The sequence below is a fragment of the Phasianus colchicus genome, chromosome 8, assembly GCF_987193195.1.
Source record: "Phasianus colchicus chromosome 8, bPhaCol1.hap1.1, whole genome shotgun sequence".
NCBI classification, from domain to species: Eukaryota; Metazoa; Chordata; class Aves; order Galliformes; family Phasianidae; genus Phasianus; species Phasianus colchicus.
The window spans coordinates 13,541,070-13,567,538 of NC_143443.1; the positions used below are offsets into that span (position 1 = coordinate 13,541,070).

General features: G+C 35.9%; 1 protein-coding gene across 2 annotated transcripts in view; it reads left to right on the plus strand.

The window, feature by feature from the left end:
* POLR3A (RNA polymerase III subunit A) overlaps positions 1 to 22,340 on the plus strand; it is a 35,475-nt gene extending 13,135 nt beyond the window's left edge. For both annotated transcript variants that reach the window (XM_031602974.2, XM_090144982.1), the window contains 15 exons: positions 113 to 224; positions 879 to 997; positions 2,282 to 2,419; positions 3,383 to 3,553; positions 4,255 to 4,368; positions 8,854 to 8,940; positions 9,026 to 9,108; positions 11,261 to 11,431; positions 12,024 to 12,117; positions 12,220 to 12,312; positions 12,783 to 12,947; positions 13,545 to 13,709; positions 14,020 to 14,151; positions 15,501 to 15,633; positions 18,134 to 22,340. In XM_031602974.2, coding sequence (XP_031458834.1) covers positions 113 to 224; positions 879 to 997; positions 2,282 to 2,419; positions 3,383 to 3,553; positions 4,255 to 4,368; positions 8,854 to 8,940; positions 9,026 to 9,108; positions 11,261 to 11,431; positions 12,024 to 12,117; positions 12,220 to 12,312; positions 12,783 to 12,947; positions 13,545 to 13,709; positions 14,020 to 14,151; positions 15,501 to 15,633; positions 18,134 to 18,282 — 1,926 coding nt within the window. In that variant the 3' untranslated portion in view covers positions 18,283 to 22,340. The remainder of the gene's footprint in view (positions 1 to 112; positions 225 to 878; positions 998 to 2,281; positions 2,420 to 3,382; positions 3,554 to 4,254; positions 4,369 to 8,853; positions 8,941 to 9,025; positions 9,109 to 11,260; positions 11,432 to 12,023; positions 12,118 to 12,219; positions 12,313 to 12,782; positions 12,948 to 13,544; positions 13,710 to 14,019; positions 14,152 to 15,500; positions 15,634 to 18,133) is intronic.
* The last annotated feature ends 4,129 nt before the right edge of the window (positions 22,341 to 26,469 follow it).

Consider the following 26,469-nt stretch of genomic DNA (forward strand, 5'->3'; position numbering starts at 1 on the left):
GGCTTATTTCTCTTAATTCTATTTTTAGTTCTTATGTACTGCTGGAAAGTGGTAGTATGTTGTTTGCATATGGCTTTTTTATTAATACTAAATCTCTGTTCTTGGATTTCAGGCCTTAATACTTAAAGAACTCTCTGTTATCAGAGATCATGCTGGCAGTGCCTGTCTCAGAGAACTGGACAAGAGCAACAGTCCCCTTATTATGGCTCTTTGTGGTTCTAAAGGTAGGGATAGCTGAGTTCCAGAATTTGTTTGTTAATTCCTTCTCTGTTAGACTTAGTTGTTCTGTCATAATAGCTTATTTTATGCAGGCAGTTGTGCAATTATCAAATTCACATCCTGCAAATTTGAAATGACTCCTTTCAGTAATAGCTAGTTGGATCTCATTAACTGAAAATGAGCTGGTGAACTATTTATTGTCTTTAATTTTTTTGTACTAGTTGAAAAGCATCCTACTAGGACTTGTTCTTAAGACTTTTGTTGTACCTCCCACTTGAAGAATCTCTGTCACATGGAAAAATCAGCCAGAAATGATCCCTTGAGAATTAGAAATAGCAAAAAGCCATTTTCACTGCAAATAAAGCTTTTTCATTCTCTGAGGTTTGTTTTGTTGTAGAAATCATGGTAAACACTTAACCCTTCTTTTAAAATAAATGCTGAAATATGCTTATTTGAGAAACTGTGAATCAAAATACTAAGGCTATGATCATGGGTTTTGTAAACCAGAATCCATAATACAAAACAGGATGGTGTTGAGTTATAATGAATGTCCATGGCTCCAAGAAAATATAGAATTGCTAGCTATCTTCAAAGAAATGAAGGCAGCTCTGTCAGGGTGTTGATATTACTTATTTGTAAGATTTTTCCTTCCTTTTTAGGCTCCTTCATTAATATATCCCAGATGATTGCATGTGTAGGTCAACAGGCTATCAGTGGGTCCAGAGTTCCTGATGGATTTGAGAATAGGTCTTTGCCTCATTTTGAGAAGCATTCGAAGGTAATTCTGTATGTTAAAACACTGTAAAGAAAAGTTAAGAAACAAGTTAACCTAGAACATTTTAAGAAAGGTGCATAGTGAAGAAACAGGAACACATACAGTTAATGTAAAATGTTTTGAATGTAATGTGGAGCTTAGTAGTATTGTGAATTGTTTTGGGACATTTCATTAGCCCAAATATTTACAGCTAGAACATGTTGTTTTCCATGGTAGATTTCTAATTTAGTAATTTAAAGTAAGTTGGATGCATTTTTGGTTCTTATGAGAGTTCTAAAATCATTTGCTAATTTGTCTTGCTGTCTCTCACTGTCCTGAGTTTTCAGTACACCTTTTGGGTGTGTTATCAGTGAAACATGTCAGAAAAATCATTCTGGAGTAAGTTTTTTCTTTTTGTACTAGGATATCATTGGATGCTTTGTACATAGAGCAATGAGGAATCATGCACTTGTTAATGCAAATAATGAGATTTGTGGTTTATTGTTTTTTTTTTCTTAACCTCTCATCTGAAATGTAAGGATCACTAGAGAAAGTTCTTTACACCAATCATCAATCTTGTTAACAGATTTAACTCAAGTGTCAGATGATAACCATGACACTTAGATCAGTTACTGAAGTCCAAGTTTCAATTTATGAATTGTGCAACGTAAAATCTTGTATTTCCTGAGTAAATTCAGGAAGGAAAAAACTACTTTGGTTATGTAAGGATGAAAAATTCAAGTTTTAACTTTGGCTTTTTTTACTGATTTAGAAAGCACTTCCTATTATGTAGTGGCATATGGTAGTCTTCAAACACAAACCTTTTGTAGCTCATACGTGATTCTGTGTCATTATGGAGACAGCTTGGTGTTTTTTGACTTTGTAATGCCTGCATAAAGTTCACTGTCAAGAACTGTTCTCAGTCATCATAGGAAAACATTCACAAGAATTAGTTACATATATTTCTCCATATTTTTTTCTGGATTCCTTGGTCTTAGCATGAACATTTGTATCATCCTTTCAATTCCCTTACCATTAAGTGAAGTTGACTTGTTAGAAGTTGGTGTAGTGTTTACAAGAGTGGCTAGAGACGTGGCTGGACTTAAAAGCGAGCTAAAATCTTGTTTAGTAGTTTGGAAAAACTAGGTGAGGGTACTGAAACCTGTGTCACATTTAAAATACATTACGTTTCAGAGCTAAACACAACTGTGACAAATTGTTCTATGCTTATATATCACCTATCTTTTTTTTCTGTTATGTTTGTGAAGAATGTTCATTGTTTCAACTTCTTTCCACTCTTTCCTGTAGCTTCCAGCAGCAAAAGGCTTTGTTGCTAACAGCTTCTATTCTGGGTTGACTCCCACTGAATTTTTTTTTCACACTATGGCTGGTCGAGAAGGTCTGGTTGACACTGCTGTAAAAACAGCTGAAACTGGATATATGCAGGTAACTCTCAGTGGAGTGGGAGCTTCAATTTTTCCAAATGAGACTATTTACTTAATGCTTGATGGGACAGGGGGCAGTGCATGTGTTTTGTGTAGTTTTTATTGTTGTATGTTTTTAATGTAAGAATAGTTTATTTTGGAAAGTAAATTTTGCTCGGTTCTCTGGTAGGTGTGAGGCTTGTGAGAGACGTCAAGCAATAGTGTAGTAATATGCTTGTGTTAAGCTGTTTTCTTTTGAGTGTAGCCAATAAAAGCCCTCATTCTAGGTAATTACTGAGGACTGCTTTCAAGGTGCTTTAATTTTTGTGCAGATATAACATAGATTTGAGCTGAATGACTTTTCAGATTTGATATTGTGATGATGAGAAACAGAAAAAGCATCTATAAGATGTCTGGATGATATAAATGTGTCTAACCCTTTCTTCTAGTATCTGTCCTCTTTAGGTGGCAGCCTGTAGAGACTTGGATTTCCCAGAAAATGAATCTATGTAAGAGACAATAGCTAGCTAACACTGTTGGAAGAATGGCAACTACTGGCTTTGGATGGATGAGCTAATTGTTTTTTTATCAGTGAAAGCAGTTGTCTGGTTTTGTTGCTGTATGCAAAATTAATATCACTTGAGAAACAAACCTGACTACAAGAATACAAAAGAATACAAGACTTGAGATTTTTTTTTTTTTTCATGAATAACCACAAATAGTCTTCAGACTGTAATAGGTTATTGCAGTTTGGCATTCTGGAATTCTGTAGTATAGGAAGCAATAACAAAATTGTATTGTGACTTTAAATTTTGTTATTGCTGTCTCTCACGGTATGGGGAAGGTCTAGGGAATGTGTGGCTTAAAATAGGCTTTTGTGCCTGCTCTGTCAAATGTACTTCCCGACTCCATTTTCTATAATTTTTATGGTCCCAACCAATAAAACAATCACATTTTATCTTCCCTGCATCTTTTTTTCCCTCAGAGGCGGCTGGTAAAATCCCTTGAAGATCTCTGTTCACAGTATGATTTGACAGTCAGAAGTTCTACTGGTGACATTATTCAGTTTATTTATGGAGGAGATGGCTTGGATCCTGCAGCAATGGAAGGGAAGGATGAACCACTGGAATTTAAGCGAGTTCTAGACAATATCAGAGTAAGGATTAGTGACATTGTGTTCCAAGTGAAAAGACTATTATGCATGTGGGAAGGAGAAAGAAATTATGCAGAGCATTGTTTCAATTAAAGAATTTAAATCACTTTTTTGGCAGTCCTGATATCAGGGTTTTTTAGCACGTCTGCTAAGTTATAGATACCTTTCACGTTAGAATACAACAACTGGAACTTAAGTGTATGAGCAGTGAAAAGCTGTGTTCTTACATACATTGGCATACATAACACCATATGGTAGCGAAGTTACTATTGATTCAGTCAGATGTTGTGTTGGATTTAAATTACACAAAGCAATTCTTATTTAATTCAAGACTTTTTTGTGCTGAAGTATTGCTTAGGTCATCCTAACATTTTGTTGAGTAACTCTTGAAATATTGTGATTTTTGAAAGCAATATTGTTTATTTTTTGTTTTGCTTTCTTTTTCACAACATACATAAAGCCTTTTGCTGAAATGATTGTCCAGGTTTCTGTAATCTAAGTGTAATAAATTAACAGATTAGAAATCTGGATGTGTACATCTTCAGATTTATTTGAACGCAAATGTATATGGAATGCCTTTTCACAATTGTCAAACATTGGGTTTAAAAAAATACTTAAGTATACTGTTAATCATTTGCATATATCTCTTATTTCGTGCCTCTGTTTTGAAATTTCATGTGAATAATTTGTTTTTTTCTCTGAAGGCTGTATATCCATGCCGAAGTGAACCAGCCCTTAGTAAAAATGAATTGGTGTTAACGTCTGAATCTATCATGAAGAAGAATGAATTTCTTTGCTGCCGAGACAGCTTTCTGCAGGTAATACCACTATGTCACTTTCTTATCATACAGTTAATAACCTTACCTTATTGATCTGTAGGAGCAGTGGTTGAATTTGTTGCATTAGTAACAGGGATAGTAGTTAGCTCAGTAATATATTTCTGTACATTTTAGAGATGGGGAAGTAGGACAAGTTGTTCTTAATGTGGTAGATGTTCACACCACAGTGACATAGATTAGTGATTTTTGGGTATAAGTTATCATTGATCTCATTAGACTTATGTAGCTGGAATTTCTGCTTATAGTACAACGGTACAGTTATGTGCTTTCTGTGGGATGTCAGAAATTAAATAGTCCTCACTGATTTCATTAGAAACTATTATTTAATCTGTTTCATATGCGTGTGTTCTGATATTATTGACCTTCTGAAGGGCTGCTTTTAGGCATTTGCTTGTGTTCCTCCAGTAAACTATATTCTTACACCTTTTTATGTCACTTTCCTTATGTACTAGCCCAGCTAAAAAAACTTCAGCCATATGAAGCACTTAGTTCAATATGGCTTTATCTTTTGGGATATATTAGCATATCTTTCAAGGATGAGTAAATGTTCAAATGACTGTGCTTGGAATTGCAAAAAACTATTTGTTTAGAAAAGCATTAAGTGTTGGAGCGTTTAGGAGAGTATCCTACTTGAGACTACTTTTGGAGACAGATTAAAAACTGCAGAAATAAGGTGACGGTGGATATGTAAAATCTTGATGAACCTTTGGATTTTTGGCAGTGATGACAGCAACGTGAATTTAGTAACCTAGTTTTGAAGGGTTTGTTTTTAATAGATCAGAGTACTTTAGAGCTCTAAGATAGCAAAACCAGTGAGTAATCTGACGTGCATTGCTAGAGCAGAGCAGAAGAATCATTTGTATCTATAGTTGAAATACACTGTGAATCTCAACTGCACCTGTAAGGGGAAAAAAATCAAATATGCCAGTGTTCATAGACAAAGCTGTTTTTTTGAGGTGTTATTTATTTTTAATCACATCAGTAAAAGTTAACTATACTTATCCTTTTGAAGTGTTATATTTACATAGCATTATTGATAATGAACTTCACTTTTGATTTTTAAGTTTCAAATATTGTTACTTTTTCTTATTTCTTCTCCTTTTTTCTGTTCAACCTTGAAGACATTAACTGAAACAGGTTATGAAAAATATAATGAGGTAATTGTAGCATGTGTGTGCATTGTGTGAGCATTAATGTTAGTGCTTTTAGCTACAGATGTGTATATAGTGCTAATAGCGCTAAAAGATATTGATTAGCATATATACATTACTGCTTGTTAAATTCTAATCTAGGTATCCATCAAAGTCATTTAACCAAGTCCTTTTTTTAATTATGAAAACAATATGAATTCATCATTGCAGTAAGTTCCTTAGTAATCTGAGGATTTGAGAAAGCTTTCTTTTGATACATAACTTTCCTTTCAACAATTCATTTTTTCAACTTGCATTAATGTTAACATGGGTTTTCTTATTATTTCTTCTCTTCCTCTACTTTCTCTTCTGTTTTAAGGGGAGGTTATTATAATGGGCTTACTCACTCTAGAAAGCAGGATGTCTAAATGACCTGTTTCAAGCAGGCTGTACTATTTCAGCTTGCACTGTTTCCCCACTAGAGGGAGATCAGCTGATGGGAAAAGAGTATTGTTGGCTGGATCAACTTTCAGTATGGCTTAACATTTGATTGCAAACATTTAAATATATTAAAATACAGCAGTAGGGAAATTTTCTTCATATGGAAATAAGGAAACCTTGTTTTTGTTGTTCTTTTTTTTTTGTCAAGAAAATTATTTTTCTACTTTCTGGAGATGACTACAGATAAACACTGGGAGGTGTGGTACAAATACAGAAAAGACCTAGATAGTGGAACATGCAGAGCTTACCTAATGGGTGTGACTGGATTTGAATGGCTTCCTGCTGAATCACTTTGTATTTCAGTGGGCTTCCTAACTGAGAATTCCTATATTAGCTGTGCTTAACATACATAAATACTCCTACTAACTTAAGTGTTGGGAAAAATGATTTAAATACTTGAGTGACCAGGCTTTGTAGACTGCTATTTTAATTAAGCATTGGCTATTACAGAAACTTACCAAGTCATTTTAGTGCCTTTTGTTAAACATGTCGTGACTAAAAGACGTGATAGGTTTGGACTGTGTGAAAAAGATAACTTGGGAGCTGCATTATGTGTGTTTATGGAGCATCATGTTCCAAATGATAATTCCATAAACAGGGACAGACTCAAAAGGAATCATCTACCTCTTCTTTTTATTTGTAGCCTGAACTAACCCATAATTGAAATAAACTACTAAAAGATCATGGAAAGTTGAGAGTCATAGGTCACTTTTCTCTATTACTTCCACATGAATAAAATGTTTTGATAATGAAAAAACTCTTCAGAGTTTTATCTTAATTCTCACCATTCTTTCTTTGTTCTTAGTACATGGAAGTAAAAGGTACTCAAATGATACATTATTTATAATGCAGAATTGTATATAGCATGTAATGGTTTATAATGCTAGACACTTAAATATATATATTTTACTAGTTAGGGACTGTAAAAGACTAAAAGTTGGCAATAAAATTGTCCATGATGCCATTTGCTGCCCTATGCTGCTTTTGTGTTATGTATTTTGCTGTTGCAGACTTTCTCCACATGACCACAGGACTAATTCTTCAGTCAGTACGACAGCCTCTCTTGAGTTCTTGTGGTTATTGCTATTATTGTTCCTGTCCCTCGGTTTTCAGAGAGTAAATAAAAACAGAAGAGTTTATCCTATGGTGTTCTAGAGGGAGAAGTTGGTATCTTATTTTGTCATTTTTCCTTTCCACCCTTCCACAAATGAAGTGTATTTCAAGGTGGAATTACTTTTAAAGCATCTCTTGTATTGTTTTCTACTGATCAAGTGTTACCCACTTCTCTAAGTCCTGCAGTATTATTTTTAGTCATCCAATAAGAAGATTAATCTTTCTAATGCTGCATTATTACTTTAAACTTAAAAAATAATTACATTTGTCAATTTTATCTGAAGATTTAATGATCAAAACTGTTCAGAATGACACAGTATTTCATTTGTGTGTTATGATGACTTACTGTGGGGCAAAAGGGGCAGAAATGTATGAATGCAACCTATTTCATCCAAATGAGAAACAACATAAAGCATCCATTTCAGCAGCACACTTCTGTTGTCAGTTCCTTCATTTGATCTTAGATCTAATAGTCACAGAACATAATGAACTGTTTGCAAGTACTTGGAATGTCAGTAAGAATGTTCTATTTTGAGAATCTGAGGATTCTGTTAGGTTGTAAAAGAAGTGTTTTGATAGTGATCTATGAATGGAATAATTAAAAAAAAAAAAAGGGCAATTACTCAAATATTTACTTTGAGTTATTTTCAGTGCCCAGCTACTGCAGGAGTCAGAAGGAGTCCAGCAGTGACTGAAGAGGTGATACTACATGATCATTTTGGTTGGCAGGCAGGATTGTTAGGGTTAAAGGGGTTTAAAATGGACTCAAAAAATCAAACTTTTTGCTCTTCTGTAGAGGTTTGCTTACATCGTTGTTAAAGTGGATGGAAAGAATTTCCTCTTGATTTTTAATTTTTTTTCATTTATATTTTGGTTTTCATTAGCTGTTATAGTAATGACTTGCCCGAGTCCACTTTAATGAAAAAGTTCAATCATGGGCCTCATGTTTCATATCTATGTCCAAAGCATAATACCTGAATGATGTTCTGTAGAAGTACTGGATATTTTTGTAACAGTATTATTTCAGTTGGCATTCCAGTAAAGACTGGAATTACAACTACCTCTGGATATTAATTCATACTAAATGCTCTTGTTTGTCCCTCAGCAGTATAGAGAAATCATTTGAACTAAGCAATGTAGACTGACATATTTCTATCAGTTTTAAGGGGTTATTTTTTTGTTTTGACTTTTTTTGATTCAATCCCTCTCTTCCCAGATAACGTATGTCTCTGAAACGATGAACAGTTTTCATCAGGAATCCTTTACATATTTCTCTTGTTGCAATCTTTCAATTTTGATTTATTTTGAATACTGAGAAATGAGTGAAAATGATTTTGTCAGTGTATTAAGAAAATAAGATTTTTGGGGGGGGGGGGGGTCTTTTTTTATGGCTTTTTTTATTTTTGACTGAAGAAGAGTTTCAGTGAGTGGTGAGTAGGAAGGAAGAACTGACCATTGTCAAATCTCTTCGTTTTCAGTGTGTGCTCAAGAAGGATGCTTTTATTCAGTGTGGACCATACTCCTCTGTGTTGCTACTAATTCACAAAAGTGAATTTGATTTGCTGAATTTTAGTGTGTTTAGTTTCAATGTTTCTCTCTTTGTATTGTGCAGTTAATATATTGTTGTAAACGTTTTATCTGGATCCCTTAGCAAGTAATCGCTGAAGATTTCAATATAAAGAATGTATCTTTGCTTACTTTTGTTTCCATGTAATTTCAGGAAATAAAAAAATTCATCAAAGGTGTTTCTGAGAAGATAAAAAAAACTAGGGACAAGTATGGTATCAATGACAATGGCACGACAGAGGTAAATAGTTTCAGTTGGTTATTTATGTTGTTATTTTAAGTCATCATAAGCTATTTCTTTTTCAACTGTTCTATTCTCTTTATAGCCACGGGTTTTATATCAGTTGGATAGGATTACTCCAACCCAACTGGAGAAGTTTCTAGAGACCTGTAGGGACAAATACATGAGGTAAATGTTTGGCTTGTTAATTTCTCTCTATTTATTTAACCAGCTTAGTACATTTGCTTTCTTTGCCATCTAGGAGTAACTCAAATGCTAAAAACAACATTTTGCTATTTTACTCTATGGATTCTGTTGTAACTGCAACACAAATAAATAGTTGACCTCAATGACCTCAACAAAAATTGGAAGACCAAAGTAGGATGTGAATAAAAAGAAGGCAGAGTTGAGTCTTGTGAGACAGTTCTTGAGATTTGACTGATAGTTTTCATCTTTCTGTTGTTGAGTCTAATAATCTGATTATTTTGTTAGATGACTCTCACTACTTGTTTGTTTCCTTTTACGCTGCAGGAAAATAGTTTGTATTTCATATTATATTTCTTCTTACATCAGGAGATTTGACCATATAAATCTAGCTGCTTGTATTTAGGCGTATTTCTTCTGAGATAATAGGAGTCATACTGCTGTAGTGGGGAGGCTACAAAGATAATTGGGGGCATGAAGCACCTCCCCCACGATGAAAGGCTGAGAAACCTGGGATTGTTCAGCCTAGAGAAGAGAGGGCTGAGAGGGGATCTTGTTAACACTTCTAAATATCTAAAGAATGAGTGTCAACTGGCTGGGGTGGGCTTTTTTTTAGTGGTGCCGAGCGACAGGGCAAGGAGCACTGAGTAGAAACAGGAACAAAGTTCTATCTGCACATGAGAAGAAACTTATTTTGAGGGTGATAGAGCACTGAAACAGCCTGCCCAGAGAGGTTGTGGGGTCTCCCTCTCTGGTGATAATCAAAACTGCCAGGATGCTTTCCTGTGCAGGCTACTGACCTTCAATGGGGGAAGGTTGGACTTGATGGATTTCCAGAGGTCCCTTCCAATCACTATGATTCTGGGGTATCTGCAGAGGCATGTTTTTCATTTCTAGCTAATTACCAGCTATGTCCACAGATCCTGTTTTGATAGCAGGTTCTGGTAAAAGCCAAAAGTAATGTGTTCAGAGTAGGAGAAGATATTATGTAACACCCAGCATTTTTACATCCACTGGTACAGATGTTCTCTTCCTCCTCTGATCGCAAGAGACTGTTGCCTCCAAAGGCTCTGTGAGAAGTAGTAGATGAATGTCTGTTTCAGTCCATAACAGTGTTAATTGTTTATCTTGGTCTAAGCTGTCCATGGAGAGCTATGTGACATTTTGTATTAACATGTTCTTGAATCTGTTATGGACTGTTCAGAAGCTTTTTTTCATTCTTTATTACAGTAAAGTAATAGTAAGAGATGTGAACATCTACACTATCCATAAGAGTTATTTACTTAAAGGTCTCCAGTCTCCTGAGATTTGCTCACTGGTATACAGTAGTCAGTGGCATCTATTTTGTTTGATTTTTGTTCTAATTTGATTTCTCACATAACCTTAGGATATTTGTCTTGTGTTGTTAAACATGAAGAGCTAGTAACATCACATACTTTGTGAGCTTAAGAACATTAACTGCAGGGTCTGAAGAAAATCGTAGGGGAGAATGTAAACCATTTTGAGATTGCATGGTGTACTGTAGTCAGCTTCATTTTCTGTGTTGTAAGGACAACCAGTATTCCAAGTACATAAATTTTAGACGGGGATGAATATGGGATGCTCCCATTAAATGTGTAAGTTGAAGGGAAAGTAAGTCATCAGTTTAAGTTTTATTCTTAAGTTGAAAGTAAGGAGGCATTAATGTCTGGATTTTGCTCTAATTAGTAGTAGTCTGCCTAGTAATTTATTGAAGACTTAATAACATCTCTCCTGCTTAAGAATATGAAGGGGGATTTTGAAAATATTGGTAGGGGTGTTCCCTGAATGGGGAATCTAGAATTGCTGTCTGATAGTTTTGGGGATGAGGAGACAAGAATTTTGTTTTCTATTCCAGATGTTATTGTGAGGCTGTGGAATGTCTATATGGTAAGGCATCCTCTTGCCTTGAATTAGATCATGGCCTTTCTGCATTAGTTAAATGCACAAAGTCTCCTATTGCTTGTTTACTTAAAGCAAGCAACCCCCCAAAAAAGAACCTCACAAGTAATAAACTCCTATTAAATCCACCAGAATAGTCTCTATCTTTGCTTGCCGTAGGATAGCCTTGAGTTCAGTGTTTCTTGTGTTTTTATGAGACTCTTTCTTTCTTTGTCAGGGCACAGATGGAGCCTGGTTCTGCAGTAGGAGCTCTTTGTGCACAGAGCATCGGTGAGCCTGGCACACAGATGACTCTGAAGACTTTCCATTTTGCTGGGGTTGCTTCAATGAACATTACTCTGGGTGTGCCAAGAATCAAGGAAATTATTAATGCTTCAAAAGCAATTAGGTGCTAACATTTACTTGTTTATTTTTAATTCCTTCTCTTAAGTGAAATCTGATGGAAAAACATAGTGATAGCATTTTCCTATTGTCAGTAGCATACTAGGCAATACTGAATACATACAATACCCAAATAAGAAGAATCTAATGTCTTTGCAACTAACTGATGATTTAAAGCCAGAAAATAGAACAGTCTTGTGGTTGTGTTTTGCTTTTTGTTTTGAAAATTAAATGAGACAAATTTTTTACTCAAGTTAAATTTTCTGTTGGTATCTGTCATATTGTGAAGCTTTCTAGTGTTTAGTGATAGTTAAAGCTACCTACTTATCCTTGAAGTTATTCTTTAAATAATACCATAGTAGTGCAGGCCATCAAAATAGTAACTATCGTATTGTTATAATCTCTTGTGTATTTGATTAATTTTTACCAACCTAAAGTACATGAATATTCTTTAAATGCATCTGAGAAGACTCAAAGTCTTTCATTGTTCTTAAATGCCTCTCTTAGACTTCATAAGGTGAGCTGTAATTCGTGTTGCCATCTCTAATCTAGTTTAGCAATTTTCTACTTCTGTTTTCTTGTGTGTTCGTTCTTTGTAGCACACCTATTATAACAGCTCAGTTGGACAAAGATGATGATCCTGATTTTGCCCGCCTGGTTAAAGGAAGAATTGAGAAGACCTTGTTAGGAGAGGTAGGAAAAAATGTATTATTGGTAATGTCTTAAATATAAATATCAGTCAATTACAATAAGGCATTTTAACCATCCTTATATGCTAACTATTTCATCTTCAAGATATCAGAATATATTGAAGAAGTGTTTCTTCCAGATGATTGTTTCATCCTAGTGAAGCTGTCTTTGGAGCGCATTAGACTACTGAGATTAGAGGTGAGTTTTTCAGCTCTTAATCAGAACATGCTTTTGAAAGGCTCCAGAGGATGTCCTAATCCTTTCACAGAAATAAAAATGAAAGAAAAGAATGAAAAATCTATGAAAGGAGAAATAGAAAGTGAACAAAGGATGGTCTGTGGCTGTATTAAATCTATATCTTTTACCTGTGGATAATTTTTCATGTATTTGGAAATGAGAATGTAAATTCATTTCTTGGTGTCATTCTCAGTGCAAGAGTATTAATATTTTTCCATCTATTAGGAACATATAGGCCTGTATGTACCTTCAGCATAGGTTGGTGTATCATGTAACTTAAGAGTAATTTTAGGGGCTTTTTTGTTTTGCTTTTTTGCACTGCATTTCTTGATTTTCTGTTGAGAGGACAGAAATATTGTCTACAGCATGTCTTTGAGCAAATTTACGTGTGTTGAGATATTCAGATGTTTGCTGACTGATTCTTGTCACAGGTGAATGCGGAGACTGTGCGCTACTCAATTTGTATATCTAAACTCAGAGTGAAGCCTGGAGATGTTGCTGTCCATGGAGAAGCAGTCGTATGTGTGACGCCTCGTGAAAATAGCAAGAGTTCAATGTATTATGTATTGCAGTCCCTGAAAGAAGAACTACCAAAGGTTAAAACAGAGGCTTTGTTTTGTGTTCTTGTGAGAGATACTCAATAATAGTAATTAGGATATTTTGGTTGGGAAGATGAAATAGTTGGTTTTGATATTGACAGTATTGAAGATAATCTGAGTTCAGAACTTTTGATTTTGATGCTAATGCTAAGCTATACTACTAAAACTAAGATTCCGTTAGTAATCTTTATGAGTGAAATTGTAGCCTTGGTACTTTTGTTACAGCTCGTGTTTTTGCAGTTTTGTGAGGAGGCTGGCTACTTTGACTTTTAAGAATACTAATAATTAAACCTTACTATTGGCAAATGCTTTTTCAGTTGTGTAGATCTACCATTCAGAGAGACGGGTCTCTATGTGAGGATATGTGATGGCATAAAATAGAAAATATAGGTAGTGTGTAAGATTACTGGTACAGTATGAATGTCATATTGAGTAATGTGGATAAGAGCCCAAAATCTGATTTCACATATTTTTAAATTTAGTATCTGCTCCAAAGACTGAAGTTTCAAAACAGGTTTAAGTTCTGATTAGGGTTTCTGTTTTATACTGCATTGCTGTAGACGTTGAAATAGTTTGTGTTTTTGTTTTGTGCAGGTTGTAGTGCAAGGTATACCCGAGGTTTCCCGTGCTGTCATCCATATTGATGAACAAAGTGGTAAGGAAAAGTACAAACTTCTAGTTGAAGGTGATAACCTGCGAGCTGTTATGGCTACTCATGGAGTGAAAGGAACAAAAACATCCTCTAACAACACTTATGAGGTAATGTGCAGTTGGTATAGTTGTTTTTTGGTTTTTTTTTCAGTAGCATCCTTATTACAAGTGCTTTTTTGTGTTCAGATGCTGCAATTTATTTATAATAAAGCCTGATTTCATTAGTAGTTATCAGGATACATTAACACAAGAGAATAATTTGACTGGCATCACAGTTCAGAATTTTTTTATAAATATTTTTGAAGCAAAGGAGTACAAAATACTATTAATGTCATTGTTATTTGACACTATGTGCCTGAACAAATACCACCCATGTTGTCTAAGGTTATTCATTAATTCTACATAATCTTTCTTGTAGGTAGAGAAAACACTAGGAATTGAAGCTGCTCGAACCACCATTATCAATGAGATTCAGTATACAATGGTGAACCACGGTATGAGCATTGACAGGAGGCATGTTATGTTGCTGTCTGATCTTATGACTTACAAGGTTTGTACTGTGCATTTTTATTTTTTTCAGTCTAACATTGGTCTGCTTATACAAATTAATCTTATTAATCAATTAATCACTGATAATCTTGACTCAGATAGGGAGATAGGAATCAGTTAAAAGTTCAAAGAATTGTAGCTTATACCAACTAAATATTGTTGATTGATTGTATCAAACAAAAATGTCTGATGAATCATGGGGAGTGGGTGAAGGTTCTGTTTTGATTGAAGACATGTTGATACAATGAATAGAGAATCGTAATTTCATACTGGAAATCAAGCTTAAAAATAGCAGAATGAAAATCAGCTGGGTAATTCTGCATGCAATTTAAAGGTCGCTTTGCAGAAAACTACATGGGGTGTGGTTCAAAGCAGCTGTACTGTGCATAGGAGTCAAAGAATACAGACCTTACAAACAGAATCAGATTGCATTTAGAGCATCAAGAAGCTTCCAGAATTTTTTAATAAAAGAATTATCTCTGTTCGTTATTGATTTCACTTTTTTTGCCTTCACATCCAAAATGTTTTCAGATGTATTTGAGTCCACTTAGTGAAGTCAGATTTTCCACTATTGCCTGCCAGAGCACAAGGGTTTGATCTGGGGGAAATGCATGAAGAAGTTCAGACATCTTTCAAAACTGTAGGGCTTTGTTGTACTGAGCAGAAGCAGTCCCTGGGGCTGGCTGTGCAGAGCTGCCACACAATGGGGAAAAAGGGCATTGGAGTGCAGCACTTTACACTTTTTGGGCTCCTACCGTGCATTCTTTTGCCACAAAACTGCACTGAGTCTGTTATAATTGGGATGTTTGTTAGAAACAGAGGCAGAAATACGCCAAGATAGTTTTAAAAACAGAAGTGTTTTTATCAGGAGGCTTCAAAAATGAAGACTTAATATGTTCTGTAGTTCTCTGGCAGCTGAAGTCAGATTTATTGTTAGACAATAGGCTGTAGTTTCAGTATAGTGCTTTCATAGCTCTAGTCTGAGACACCACAGAAGTTTGTAGCACAACAACTAGCTTATTTGTGTTTTTTCTTATGTCCATGTTTATTTCATTCTTGTGTTTGATACTCTTGTGTCACAAAATACCCTATTTAGTTTATATGTGTTTCAGTAGCACATGAATGATATCTTTTGATTTAAGTACTTGTTACTATAGAACTACTAACCTTCAGGATGCTTAGCTGTGAAGCAGCATATTATGAAAATGCTATATAGTAGATAGTACTTTAGCTACTACATGTCTTATGTACTTTTCAGAATAAAAAATTACATTTTTGTTCATCACTTGATTTTCTTTTTAAGCATAACTGACCTTGAGCTGCTTTCTTTGGGTTTCTTCATCAATCAAGGGTGAAGTACTGGGCATTACCAGGTTTGGACTGGCAAAAATGAAGGAAAGTGTGTTAATGTTGGCTTCTTTTGAAAAGACTGCAGACCATCTCTTTGATGCTGCCTACTTTGGACAGAAGGACTCTGTTTGCGGTAGGTATTGCAAATCCTCTTGTAGTTTGTGGTCCTTACCCTACAGCTGTAAACCTCTTCAAAGTATATTAGATTTTTTTTTGCATTTTTAAGCTTTCTGTTCAACTTAGGTGTCAAAAACTTCAGGTCTGAGACTGATCTGTATTTCTTGATTCTAGAAGTGTGGTAGATGTTTCTGTACTACTTATCTCAGTTGGACATTTGTTTAATCTTGCTTAAGCACATTTACTTATATGGATTTTCTGTTAAACTAAACTGAGAAAAGGAGAGGCCTAAGATTTTATGCTCTTCATCATGTCTTTAGGGCTTATCATTCAGGAGTTGTAACTCCTCATTATACTTCATTAGCACCAAGAAACTCTAATAAAACAACTGTGATACACTAAGATGTACTGACTTGTGTGTATTTGAAGATCATCTTAAAAAGCGTAGTCAGTTTTACTCAAGTGTTTTGTAGACAGAATCTTTTCAGAATTGATGATACCTATTAGAAACCTTTATATAACCTGTCTGTATTTTAAGAACTCTGACAATTTCTGGCTGTCCAGCATTCCATATGAGTGGGATTTCTGTAATTTTTTTAAAAATTCTGTCCAAAACTAAAGAAAAATACTGTGCAGACTGATTCCACTCTGTACAGTAGTGAAAAGAAAGTATTTTTTCAAAATTCCCGCTGAGATAGTGAAATCTTGTTTTGAATGATGTGTAAACTAAAGATCTTTTCATGTTGCCTTTTATAAAAATATTTTGATTCCAATATGTAAACAGAATGGACAGAACAGAAAATCGTTGCTTGTCTCCCCAGACTGGAGTGATCTTTCTTGTAAGAAAACTTGCTGTGTAACTGTCTGACCTGATCATCACGAGTTATCTTTTGAATTGCTATGAGAACACTCTTGCTCACGTTTTTGCATCTCCAGAGCAGGAAAACTTAAACATTGCCAAGAAAAATGAGCAGGTGCTCAATATCAACTATAGGTGCTGAACTGAATGGCATTTCAAATCAGCGCTTCTACAGAATGTGTGGATGTAGTTTTGAGCAATGTGGCTTCTGAAACTCTTGTGTTTTTTTTTCAACTGAGAAAATGAGGAACAGCTGATTTAATGCTTTACATACCTAAAAGACAAGCACTTTTTCTGTGCGTTGCTGATGCCAGCTTTTAGTGGGCAGAGCAAAATCCTAGTATGTGTTAAAATGAACATGTATATAACATGTTTGTTTGATACAGCAGTGTTTTCTGCTCAGACGTTTCCTGCTATATGTGACTACTGCTAGATGCTACAAAAGGACATGGGGAGAAAAGGACTCCTGGTTGTTTAAATTGAAGTATTGCTAGGGAGAATGATTCTCAAAATCTAAATGTTGTTTCCATGGTTCAGGAGTTGGATCTGCTTGAAAAGTTATTCTGTAAAACCAGGAAAGCTTTATTTCATTAGGTTTTAGAAAGGTATTTCCTTCATACATTCTAACATGTATGCTGTAAAGGCTGTTCAAAGTAGGCCTAAATATATAGTAGGTAACCTAAGATTTCTGTTATGAATAAGATTTTTAAGTATATAATGCTGGAAACTACGTAGTAGAAATGCAACAGTCAGCTAAGAGCAAAAATACTGAGTCTTCATTTATAGACATAAAAAATATCAGTAAAATTTTGCTAGAATTTTAAGGAAATGAATCTTCAGCCTAGGATGTTTGTTCAAATGCACTGTTTTTTACTGCTCATAGGATTAACTGTTTTTATTGTTGCTTGTACTGGTTTGGTTTTCTTTAATGCATGCAGGAAGGATTGTGTTCTCGTATTCCTGAGACTGTGTGAAAGTGTGTTTGGATTAAAAGTCTGAAGAGATAAAAACACTGATTTCTGATAGTTTACTTTTAATATGGCATGATGCTCTTTAGAAAAATTGAGTACATCAAAATGTCTGAGATGTCAGCACATTGCTGTGGAAACTTAATAGCAAAAGAAAATAAAGAAGACAGACCAGATCTTTAAGTTCAAACCAAGCAGTTTTTGAATTAAGAAAATGCAATAAATAAAAATAACAAACTAAAATAGTGAATACACCTCTTTCACTGGGAAATTGCTTGATGTTTGAAGGGAACTTGGCCAGATTTGACTAAATTATTTTCTCCAACTCAGAAAATGAATATTAAGTGAATTTGCTGTGCAACTTCTGGTGTTGTCACCAAGTGGAATGCATCTTCTCCAAAAACAAACCTTCTGGTGCTGTTACTGGCAGAGGTGGTGTTGAAGTTAGGTTGAATTTTTACCTATCTAGAATTTAAGTAACACCCGTTGAATAACATACTGATCTAACAATTCTGATAAGCATAACATTTAACTTAATCTAGTAAAGAGAAATTGGTTTTCACATGTGAGATTCAAGGAGATTGATAGGTGATATGTTCAGAATGGACATGTTAAAGCAATTACAGTTTATCTAAACTTTTGTTCTTCATGTCTTTAGTGTGTATTGGTTTGCTTTTTTTCCCCTCTAGGTGTTTCTGAGTGCATCATCATGGGAATCCCAATGAATATTGGAACAGGACTTTTTAAGCTTTTGCACAAAGCAGACAAAGAATCAACCCCTCCTAGGAGGCCTCTGGTGTTTGATAATAATGAGTTTCATATCCCCATTGTTACATAACATTTGGGCATAATACAAGGTAGAGGGGGGAAAAAAAATGAAATAATGAGGAAGCATAAGGAATATGTATTATCAGTTCTGTGTGTCTCAATAACTGAATTGGTAAGTGAAATACTAGCAGAAGAATTGCCTAATTATTTAACATCTGTTGCTTGTACAGTCTCTTAAAAGGAGAGATTTCTCTGTGCCAGAGAGTGGAAATAGATGTAAAGTATATTTCAGCTGATGGTTTTCTTCGTATGCTAGGATTTTCCATGGTACAAATAATAAAAATAGAAACATGCTTTGGAATGACTCAAAGTTGTTATACCTTCTGGGAATTACTTCCCAGGCTAGTTGATGCTGGTTTGTATAGGAACAAAGTTTTTCTTCACTGTCACAAGCAAAATTCTGAGTTTTTGGCATGCAATTCCTGCTGCCTATGAAGTAAAAATAGTGTTTAGAATATAATATACGTATTACAACATCTGAGGCAGTGTTTTTTCTGTTTGGGTTTTTTAAGAAATGATTTGTATCTAGATTACTGAAACTGATGAGAAATAATTCTGCTTCGGGTACTCTTGCGGCAGGGCTGAACAAACATTGAAAAGCATGTCAAAACATGGTGTTGGAGGAAAGGAAGTGCTGCACTTGGAAGTATGTGCTCTGTGTGGGTGGATCTCAAGTGTCAAAGCTACTGTTGCCTTGCTTTGTGGTTCTGTAGGCAGTGCAAACTTCTTGTAAGCGAATAGTATAGCTAAAACCTCATAGTAAAGTTACACATGTTTGGGAAAATAACTCCACAACTTGCTCATTATTTCCTGAGAACTAGGCTATTCTGGAGGCTGAAGGAAATTGTGAGCAACTGATGACTATGAGAAAAGTATATTTAATGAAAATGTAATATTGGCTACAAACGGAAGTGAAGAATAATTATATTTCAGTATTTGTTAAAATTTGTGCAATATAATAGCTTGCTTTATTTATAGATATTTTCATTACTGTTAATGCGTGAAAGATGTTCTTAACTTAGGAGTGGACAGACATATTCAGACTTGATTAAAAAAATACCTGCTGAAGTATTCTGGAAGCTTGCACACCATGTATTTGGAACTGACATCCTAACAGAAGCAGCAGAGATCATTCTATAACTCCTAAGAAGTGACACTTGAAGAAATCTAGAATCGAGTTGCTGATTTCATTTATTCTGTGTTAACTTAAGAAGTGGTGTCAAAAGCATTTTAAATATTTGTTCTTAGCTTGTTGTTTTTCTTTCTGTATTTTTCCTTTATCCAAAGTTGTTATCCAGGAAATGGTGCTTTCCTCCCCAGAATTGTGCTTTAGGACATAACTACAAGAAGTGGCAGATTATAAAACAGTTACCAAGTTCTGCGAAGATGATTACAAGAACATGATGAACTATAAATAGACTTTCATAATATAGTACTTGTTGTTACACTGCTAGAATCTGCAACTTAAAGCAGCCTTTGTTTTGGAAGTTTCATAAGTGAGCAGGGTTGTCTGAACAACTCAATCCCATTTTGATACATAAAGCAGAAATAGAAAGGAAGCTGCTTTCGTGCATGGACATGAAGTAATTTGAAAGTGTTTTAATCTTTAGCCTATTAGACTAGTTTTCATAGTGAATACACATTGTAAATTATTTCAGTGTAGCATGTTTAAACTTACTTTAGTTCTGTGGAGAGAAACTGTCTTGGTTCTTTTTCTTGTCAGCAGTACTTGGATAAGGAGTGTACTTACAACATCAGTCAAGAAAAGCAAAGTAGAGAGAGAAACTCAAGTTGTACACTCTTAAAGTAAGAGGAGGCAGTTAAATAATCTAGCATTTAAAAAGGAATGAGTCTGTGCTGCAGTTTGTCTTTACATGGCAACCAAAAGAGAAGTGTAATGCTACTTAACCAGAATGTAAAACCTGTTGTTTTAAACTGAAAGTTCCATTATTCTTAGTTTTTTTCATTCATCAAATTGTGCAGAGAAGACCCAATGTGAAATTCAATGTTGCTGTTCTCAAATGTTTTTGTACTTTTTATGTAGTACTGAAATATTCTTCTGTCTAGATTTTGGCAGGGTAAAAATTTGGAATGTAATGCATTTGGTACCTGCTCTGAAAGCCGTGTGTATTTTGCTGTTTTAACAGTTAAAGAATTCAGAATAAATTAAAATTTTCTTTGATCTCAGTGAGATTGCCTTTTAACAATCTGTATAGATTCTACCTACTTTTTTTTTTTTTTTTTTTTTTTTGTATGGGAGTATAAGACAGGTAGGGGCCAAATGGAGAGCAAGCCAGTAAAGCTTTCCTGTGGATAAGTACCTAATTTTGTCATGGGAAACTGTCATAAAAGAGCTTGGCATTTTTATGAGTCCCTTCTGAAGATTCTTCTGCAGTTTTAATTGTGTGAGGTTTGTATTGGTATGAGTGGCCACCTAGTTTTTTTCTGTAAGTATGGTGAAAGCAAGCTATTGAAATGGTGGCTTTACTCTTTTGTGTGTCTTAAGTATTCAGTAAATTACATCTGTTATCATTGCCTATAGTATGACAATAAAAAGAGGCAGAGATTATAATGTAAACCTTGTGTTTGTTTATTGATGCATTATAATTTGTGCATAATTGATTTATGGGTGACCTGACCCTCTCTCTCCCCCTCATCTGCTTAGTTAAGACAATTGACAATTACTGAGTTTTCCAAAAAAGACCTTTCTGGTAGCTGGAAAGAGGCATCAGTAAAGGCTTAATATGCTACTGTTGTACTTCTGAAGTGATGACAGTTTGGGATCTAAGTGCACTTCTCAAAGGAAGAGAAACAATGGCTCAAGGAGGCAGTTCCTCAGTTTTGTAGCATTGGTTATCACTGTGCTTGCAGACAGGAATGCCTTTAGAAACTTATAGCAAATGACAAAGATTTCAGTAGTATCTACTTATGTGCCTAAATTCTTCTGGAAAGAATATAACTCATGAATATTGTTTTTTGAAAGGGATTAGCTAAAACTATGTATTTAGACCTGGAAAAATCTGTCAGTAATCAGAATGTGGAGGGGGAAGAAATAATGTAGTGAAAATTTGCCTGGGATTTTCTGTTGCCTAAGAACGGAAAAATTAAAAGGGATCAAATTAGAAAAAAAATATATTAATGCTTTGGCGCACAAATACTTCATGGGTCACTGAGATGTGGTTACAGCATTGATGTAATTGCAGAGCAAATTTATCTTGATTATTTGAATAAAGATCCAAATCTCCCTGGACAACCTGAAAGAACAAAATAAAACCAAACAGTCCTGCTACTTCAGTATGCTAGTGCTTGTGAAAATTAAGGTTGCTAGTAGCTAATAAAGTGAAAAATGTTAAAGCATTCCATTGAGTGTGACTGGATCACATTCTATATTGTTTCTGGAAAAGAGAGATGAGTTGCAATTCTCTATTTTTAATTAAAGGTATTTTTTTCAATGTTGGAGCTATGAGAGGGAAGGCAACCTGTCAAAACAGTATGTGTGAGGAAGGCAGGTAGAGGAAAAAACAGTCCTGATGTGCTTCTTTCGTGAATTGGGAAAGGCTTGTTTTCTTTTGCCTCATCTTGCTTAAAAAATAACTTAAAAAAAAAAAAATAATGCAGAAATGATTGTTACCGCCTGTATTTGTTCTCTATAGTGAATGTTTAAATAATAGCTTCAATATCTTCTCTGAAGCATGAAGTTCTGGCAGGTCACTGGGTATCATCTCACATTCTGCAGCTGCTGCAGAGCACTGAAGCAAAGCTGGCTTAATAATGCTTGAAGGTGATGCTGAGAGATGCAAGACACCAATGTCTAGGACTGAAAATAATATGAAACAGGTGCTCTTGTGTGTACTCACAATTGGAAACAGCAAAACATATGAAAGATGACTTCCTCTTCACTGCCTGAAAGCTATGAAGTTGCTGTAGCTTTGTGAGTGCCTTTCTGCTGTGTAACTCAGTTCACAGGGGTCTTTTAAACAAGAACTTAGACTGTACTTCAGAATTCTGCTGACTGTGATCATCTTTGAATACAGCATTGTCCAAACCACTTTTTGTTCTGATTATGAGGTATAGCTATATACATAAATTGCTCTGAAAGTAATGCTTCCTGTTTATTTCTGTGGAAACAGCAACAGTTACAACATGTACAATAACAATGTATGGAAGAGCAAATTCTCAGCTATGAAAAAGGTTATTTTTTAACGTTGTCACCACCATTAGCCAATTTGTGAACATGAGCTGGTTGAAAAGCTATTCATTTTGTGATGTGACAGCTGTTCGTGGCCATCTGGAACACAGCTTGTCTTTCATGTTGCTGTCACCTTTGTACTACCCATTGTCTCGCTGTGCTCACATCCACTGTTCGGTCTCCATGAGCATTCAGCAAGTGTTGATATATGTCCATGGGTGCCATCTTTTCTGCATGGAGGAATTCCATTCTACACCTTTGCTTTATCTACGTGTCCATATCAGGCACCATTGAATCAGACTGCCCCACTGCTGCCATCTGTCATACTGCAGCAAAATGTAATGGGAGGCTGTTGGAAAGGTTCAACCTCTATTGCCATACCACCAGTATCCACCTGTGACACTGTGGGCCAATGTAATTAGCAGATACTGCTTTTGGAACAGCCCCAATATAAAGCATCTGTATTCATCAAATGCTTAAAGATCCTTCTTAATCCAAAGAGTCTGTTTTGTGAGTCTTGTAAGCCTGCAAGATTAGAGTGTTTGCTGTTGCTTTCGGAAGAAATGGTGGTTGACACAGCATGGGAATAGAGTTGTTTCTCTAGTTGTTGAGGATAGAAGGAAGAAAAGTGGAAGACACAATGCAAAAAATAACAAAGGAGTATAGAAACAGAGTAGAAGTTCATGTTTGTTTGTGGAGAGACATGCCAACTAGGTGAAGTGGCACATAAATGTTAGTAATCTCTAGAAACCGTCCTAGTGAAGCAGTGGAAATGACAGAAAAAGAACATGTATTTCTCAGAATTCAGATTTCATCATTTTTACTGGAGATCAGACTGTGACAACTGATAGTTAAATCATCATTTACTCATTAGGTGATTACTAATAATGAGTAATAACTGAATTATTTTCCTTCAGTTATCAGTACAATCTGGTGGTTATAGTAGTCATTCAATCAACTGTACAAAAATACAGCAGTTGAATTACAGTGGCATACAGTTAAGTGTAAAAACTGCACATTGAATTCTAGTACAGTCCATGCAGATGATATACAAGTATATGAAAGTGAGGCAGTTAGGAATCTGGTGTTGATCTTAGATCACAAGTATTCCTGGAAAATCCTTATTTGAGGACTTTTAAATAGTATGAAACTCCTGCTGCTAGGCCAATATATGGAAATGACATTAGTTAATTTGCTAGTGGTGTCGTCCCACTAGAAGACAAGCTATGATGTCTGTGAAGATCTTTAGCAGAGCCTGTTGTGATAGGACAAGGGGAAATGGTTTCAAATTAAAAGAGAAGAGATTTAGATTGGATACAAGGTAGACTTTTTTATAATAATGGTGGTGAGACAATAGAACAATTGTCCAGAGAGTTGCTGGATGCCCTAACCTTGGAAACATTCGAGATCAGGCTGGACAGGGCTCTGAGCAACCTGATTGAGTTGTAGGTGTCCCTGTTTGCTGTGGAGGAGTTGGACCAGATGGCCCTTAAGGGTCTCTTCTAACCCAATACATTCTGTAATTCTATTATTCTATATTTGCATTGAATGTTTACTACCACTGAGGACTGTTGGCAAGTCCTAGTATACAAGTAAAAGACTGGAGGGTGTGCAGCCTCTGTGAGTGGCTTCCTTTTTCTGCTGAAAGCTGGTGTACACTGCTGGACCAGGTTCATTTCACCTCCATTTTGCCCGTGTTTTGTCAACTGGAGACACTAGAATCCAGAAATGAAGCTGTTGTGAAAGCAGCAGGTAGCTGAATTGTTTACTGCAGATATTTTTTTCTCCTTCCTGGGAAAGTGGGTGTTGGTCAGCTAATATTCCCACACATACAGCAATTTTATCTGCATACACCCTTTTTTAACTGTTACATTGTACAAGTTTTAAAAGTAAAATAAAGAAAGTTAATTGCCAAGAAATACAAAATAGCGAGACTGCACTGAGGTAAACTTTAATGGTCCAGAAGGTGCTAGCATTAGGCATATGTGAAACTTCAAAACTCTTTGCTTTGTTGTTTGGTGTTGTGTTCGCATCTGAGAAGTACTGGTTAGCAGCATGGTATGATTCATCCCTGTTTCTATGCATATGATACTGCCTTTTTCTATTACTTCATAGAGGAGTTGTTTCCTCAAGTAATTTCCTAAAGAATGAAGTTCTTCAGCCTGAGCAACCTGGGGTTGCAGGTAAGGGATCCTTTGAATCAGGATGACTCACAGTGTTTCTGCTGGAAACTCTTGCTGGTGTTTCCTGTGGTGAGAATGACCTTGATCATAGCTCTGCAGTGATATGGTGAAGGGTACAGAGGGCAGAGAGCCTTCTTCGTGCTGCTTGCTACTTGACCCCTGCACTTTGCCAGTGCAATGATGTTCAAGTGTTTGGGGTATATACATAAAGGTACCTTGAAAAAATCCACAAGTCTTTTTACCATAAGCAAATCTTCCAGGTTTTCAGCTCATACAAATATTTTCCAGTTCCATCAGTGACTTCCTTTATACTTCAGTTTAAAGAAGATACTTAATTCTTCTGACTTATGCCACTGCAGTGCTTTTCCTAGTTTCCTTTTACATTTATTCATTTTCTTCCTGTCCTTGTTTCTCCCTTCTGGGCCCTGGTGACTGTCACTGCTGGTGACACAGCTTCCCTGCAGCAGTGCTATGTCAACCATATTGTGCCACTGGCTGGCTTCAGCTCAGCCATGCGAGGTTGCTGTGAACCCTTGCCTGGAGGATAATTAAACCACTCGAGGAAAAAACACTTCCTCAGCACATCTGGATGTGGAAATGTACTGCCATCAAAATTACCATTATGGTCAAATAACTTCTGAGCTGATGACCTTGTTATGTAAGGATGTGTATTTGTGCTCTGAACTGAAATACAGGTCATCCCTGCTAGATCGGGTTTTCTGTCATCACTGAAAACTCTTCATCTGCTTAATTTTCCACTTTTCTCACTGGCATGCATTTGTTCCTTCCTGTGTACGCAGCACAGATGTTTCACTTGCTGTGTTTGCATGTGTTCTGTTGAGAATAAGAAGAGATGCTTAGTGCAGGAGTGTGGTGACAGGCACGTGTAGGATCAGCTGCTCCTGCTGTACGCTTGTGTGATCTTGGGAAATCCATAGGCTCTCTGTACATAGGTTGCTCTGAAAAGAACGCCTCCTATTTATTTCCATGGAAACTACAGCAGACAGAAAGAGCACAATGACACTATTTGATAAAGCAAATTCTCAGCTACAAAACACCATTTTTCAACATGGCCACCACCATTAGCAATGCGTATTCACCAGCGATGAGCAAAACCCTGCATGCCGCACTTGTAAAAGTCTGCAGCGGTGGTGGTGAGCTACTGTTGCTGTTGCCACTGCTGAAAAGCACTACCCACCACCTGTGTGCTCCCATCCACTGTTTGGTCTCCAGAAACGTTCAGCAAGTGTTGATGAATGTCTGTGGGTGCCTTTTTTCCGCATGGAGGAATTCAGTTCCACACCTTTGCTTCATCTGCACTTCCATGTCAGACACCATCGTGTCAGACTGCCCCTCTGCTGCAACAAAATGTAACGGAATGTCGGCAGGAAGATTCAACCTCTATAGCCTGGAAGGTGAGTGAAGGGAAGAAGTTCTATTAGTACAAATAGCCCATGGTTAAAAGGATAATATTTGGCTTGCCTTGCTGGTGAGGTGTATTTATCCTTTGCAGAATATCCCTAGCAGAGTTGGAGGCTTTTCAATTCAGTTATTCTTTTGCACAGTATTTTCATTACCAAGTTGGAGCTTAATCCCAGTCCCCTGGAAACCAATTAAAGAACTCTCTCTAGCTCAGCAGAACTGGATGAGCTTTGATATATGCTTTATAAATGTATATCCATCAATCCCCCTCTGGTTAATGCACCTCTCTACATTTCAAACAGTCACACAACATTTTTCTAAACAGTGTTGCTGTGGACGTGATCTGGAAAGGAGCATTTTAATCTAAATCCTTCTTAAATCTTCACATGCAGCTCAGGACTTT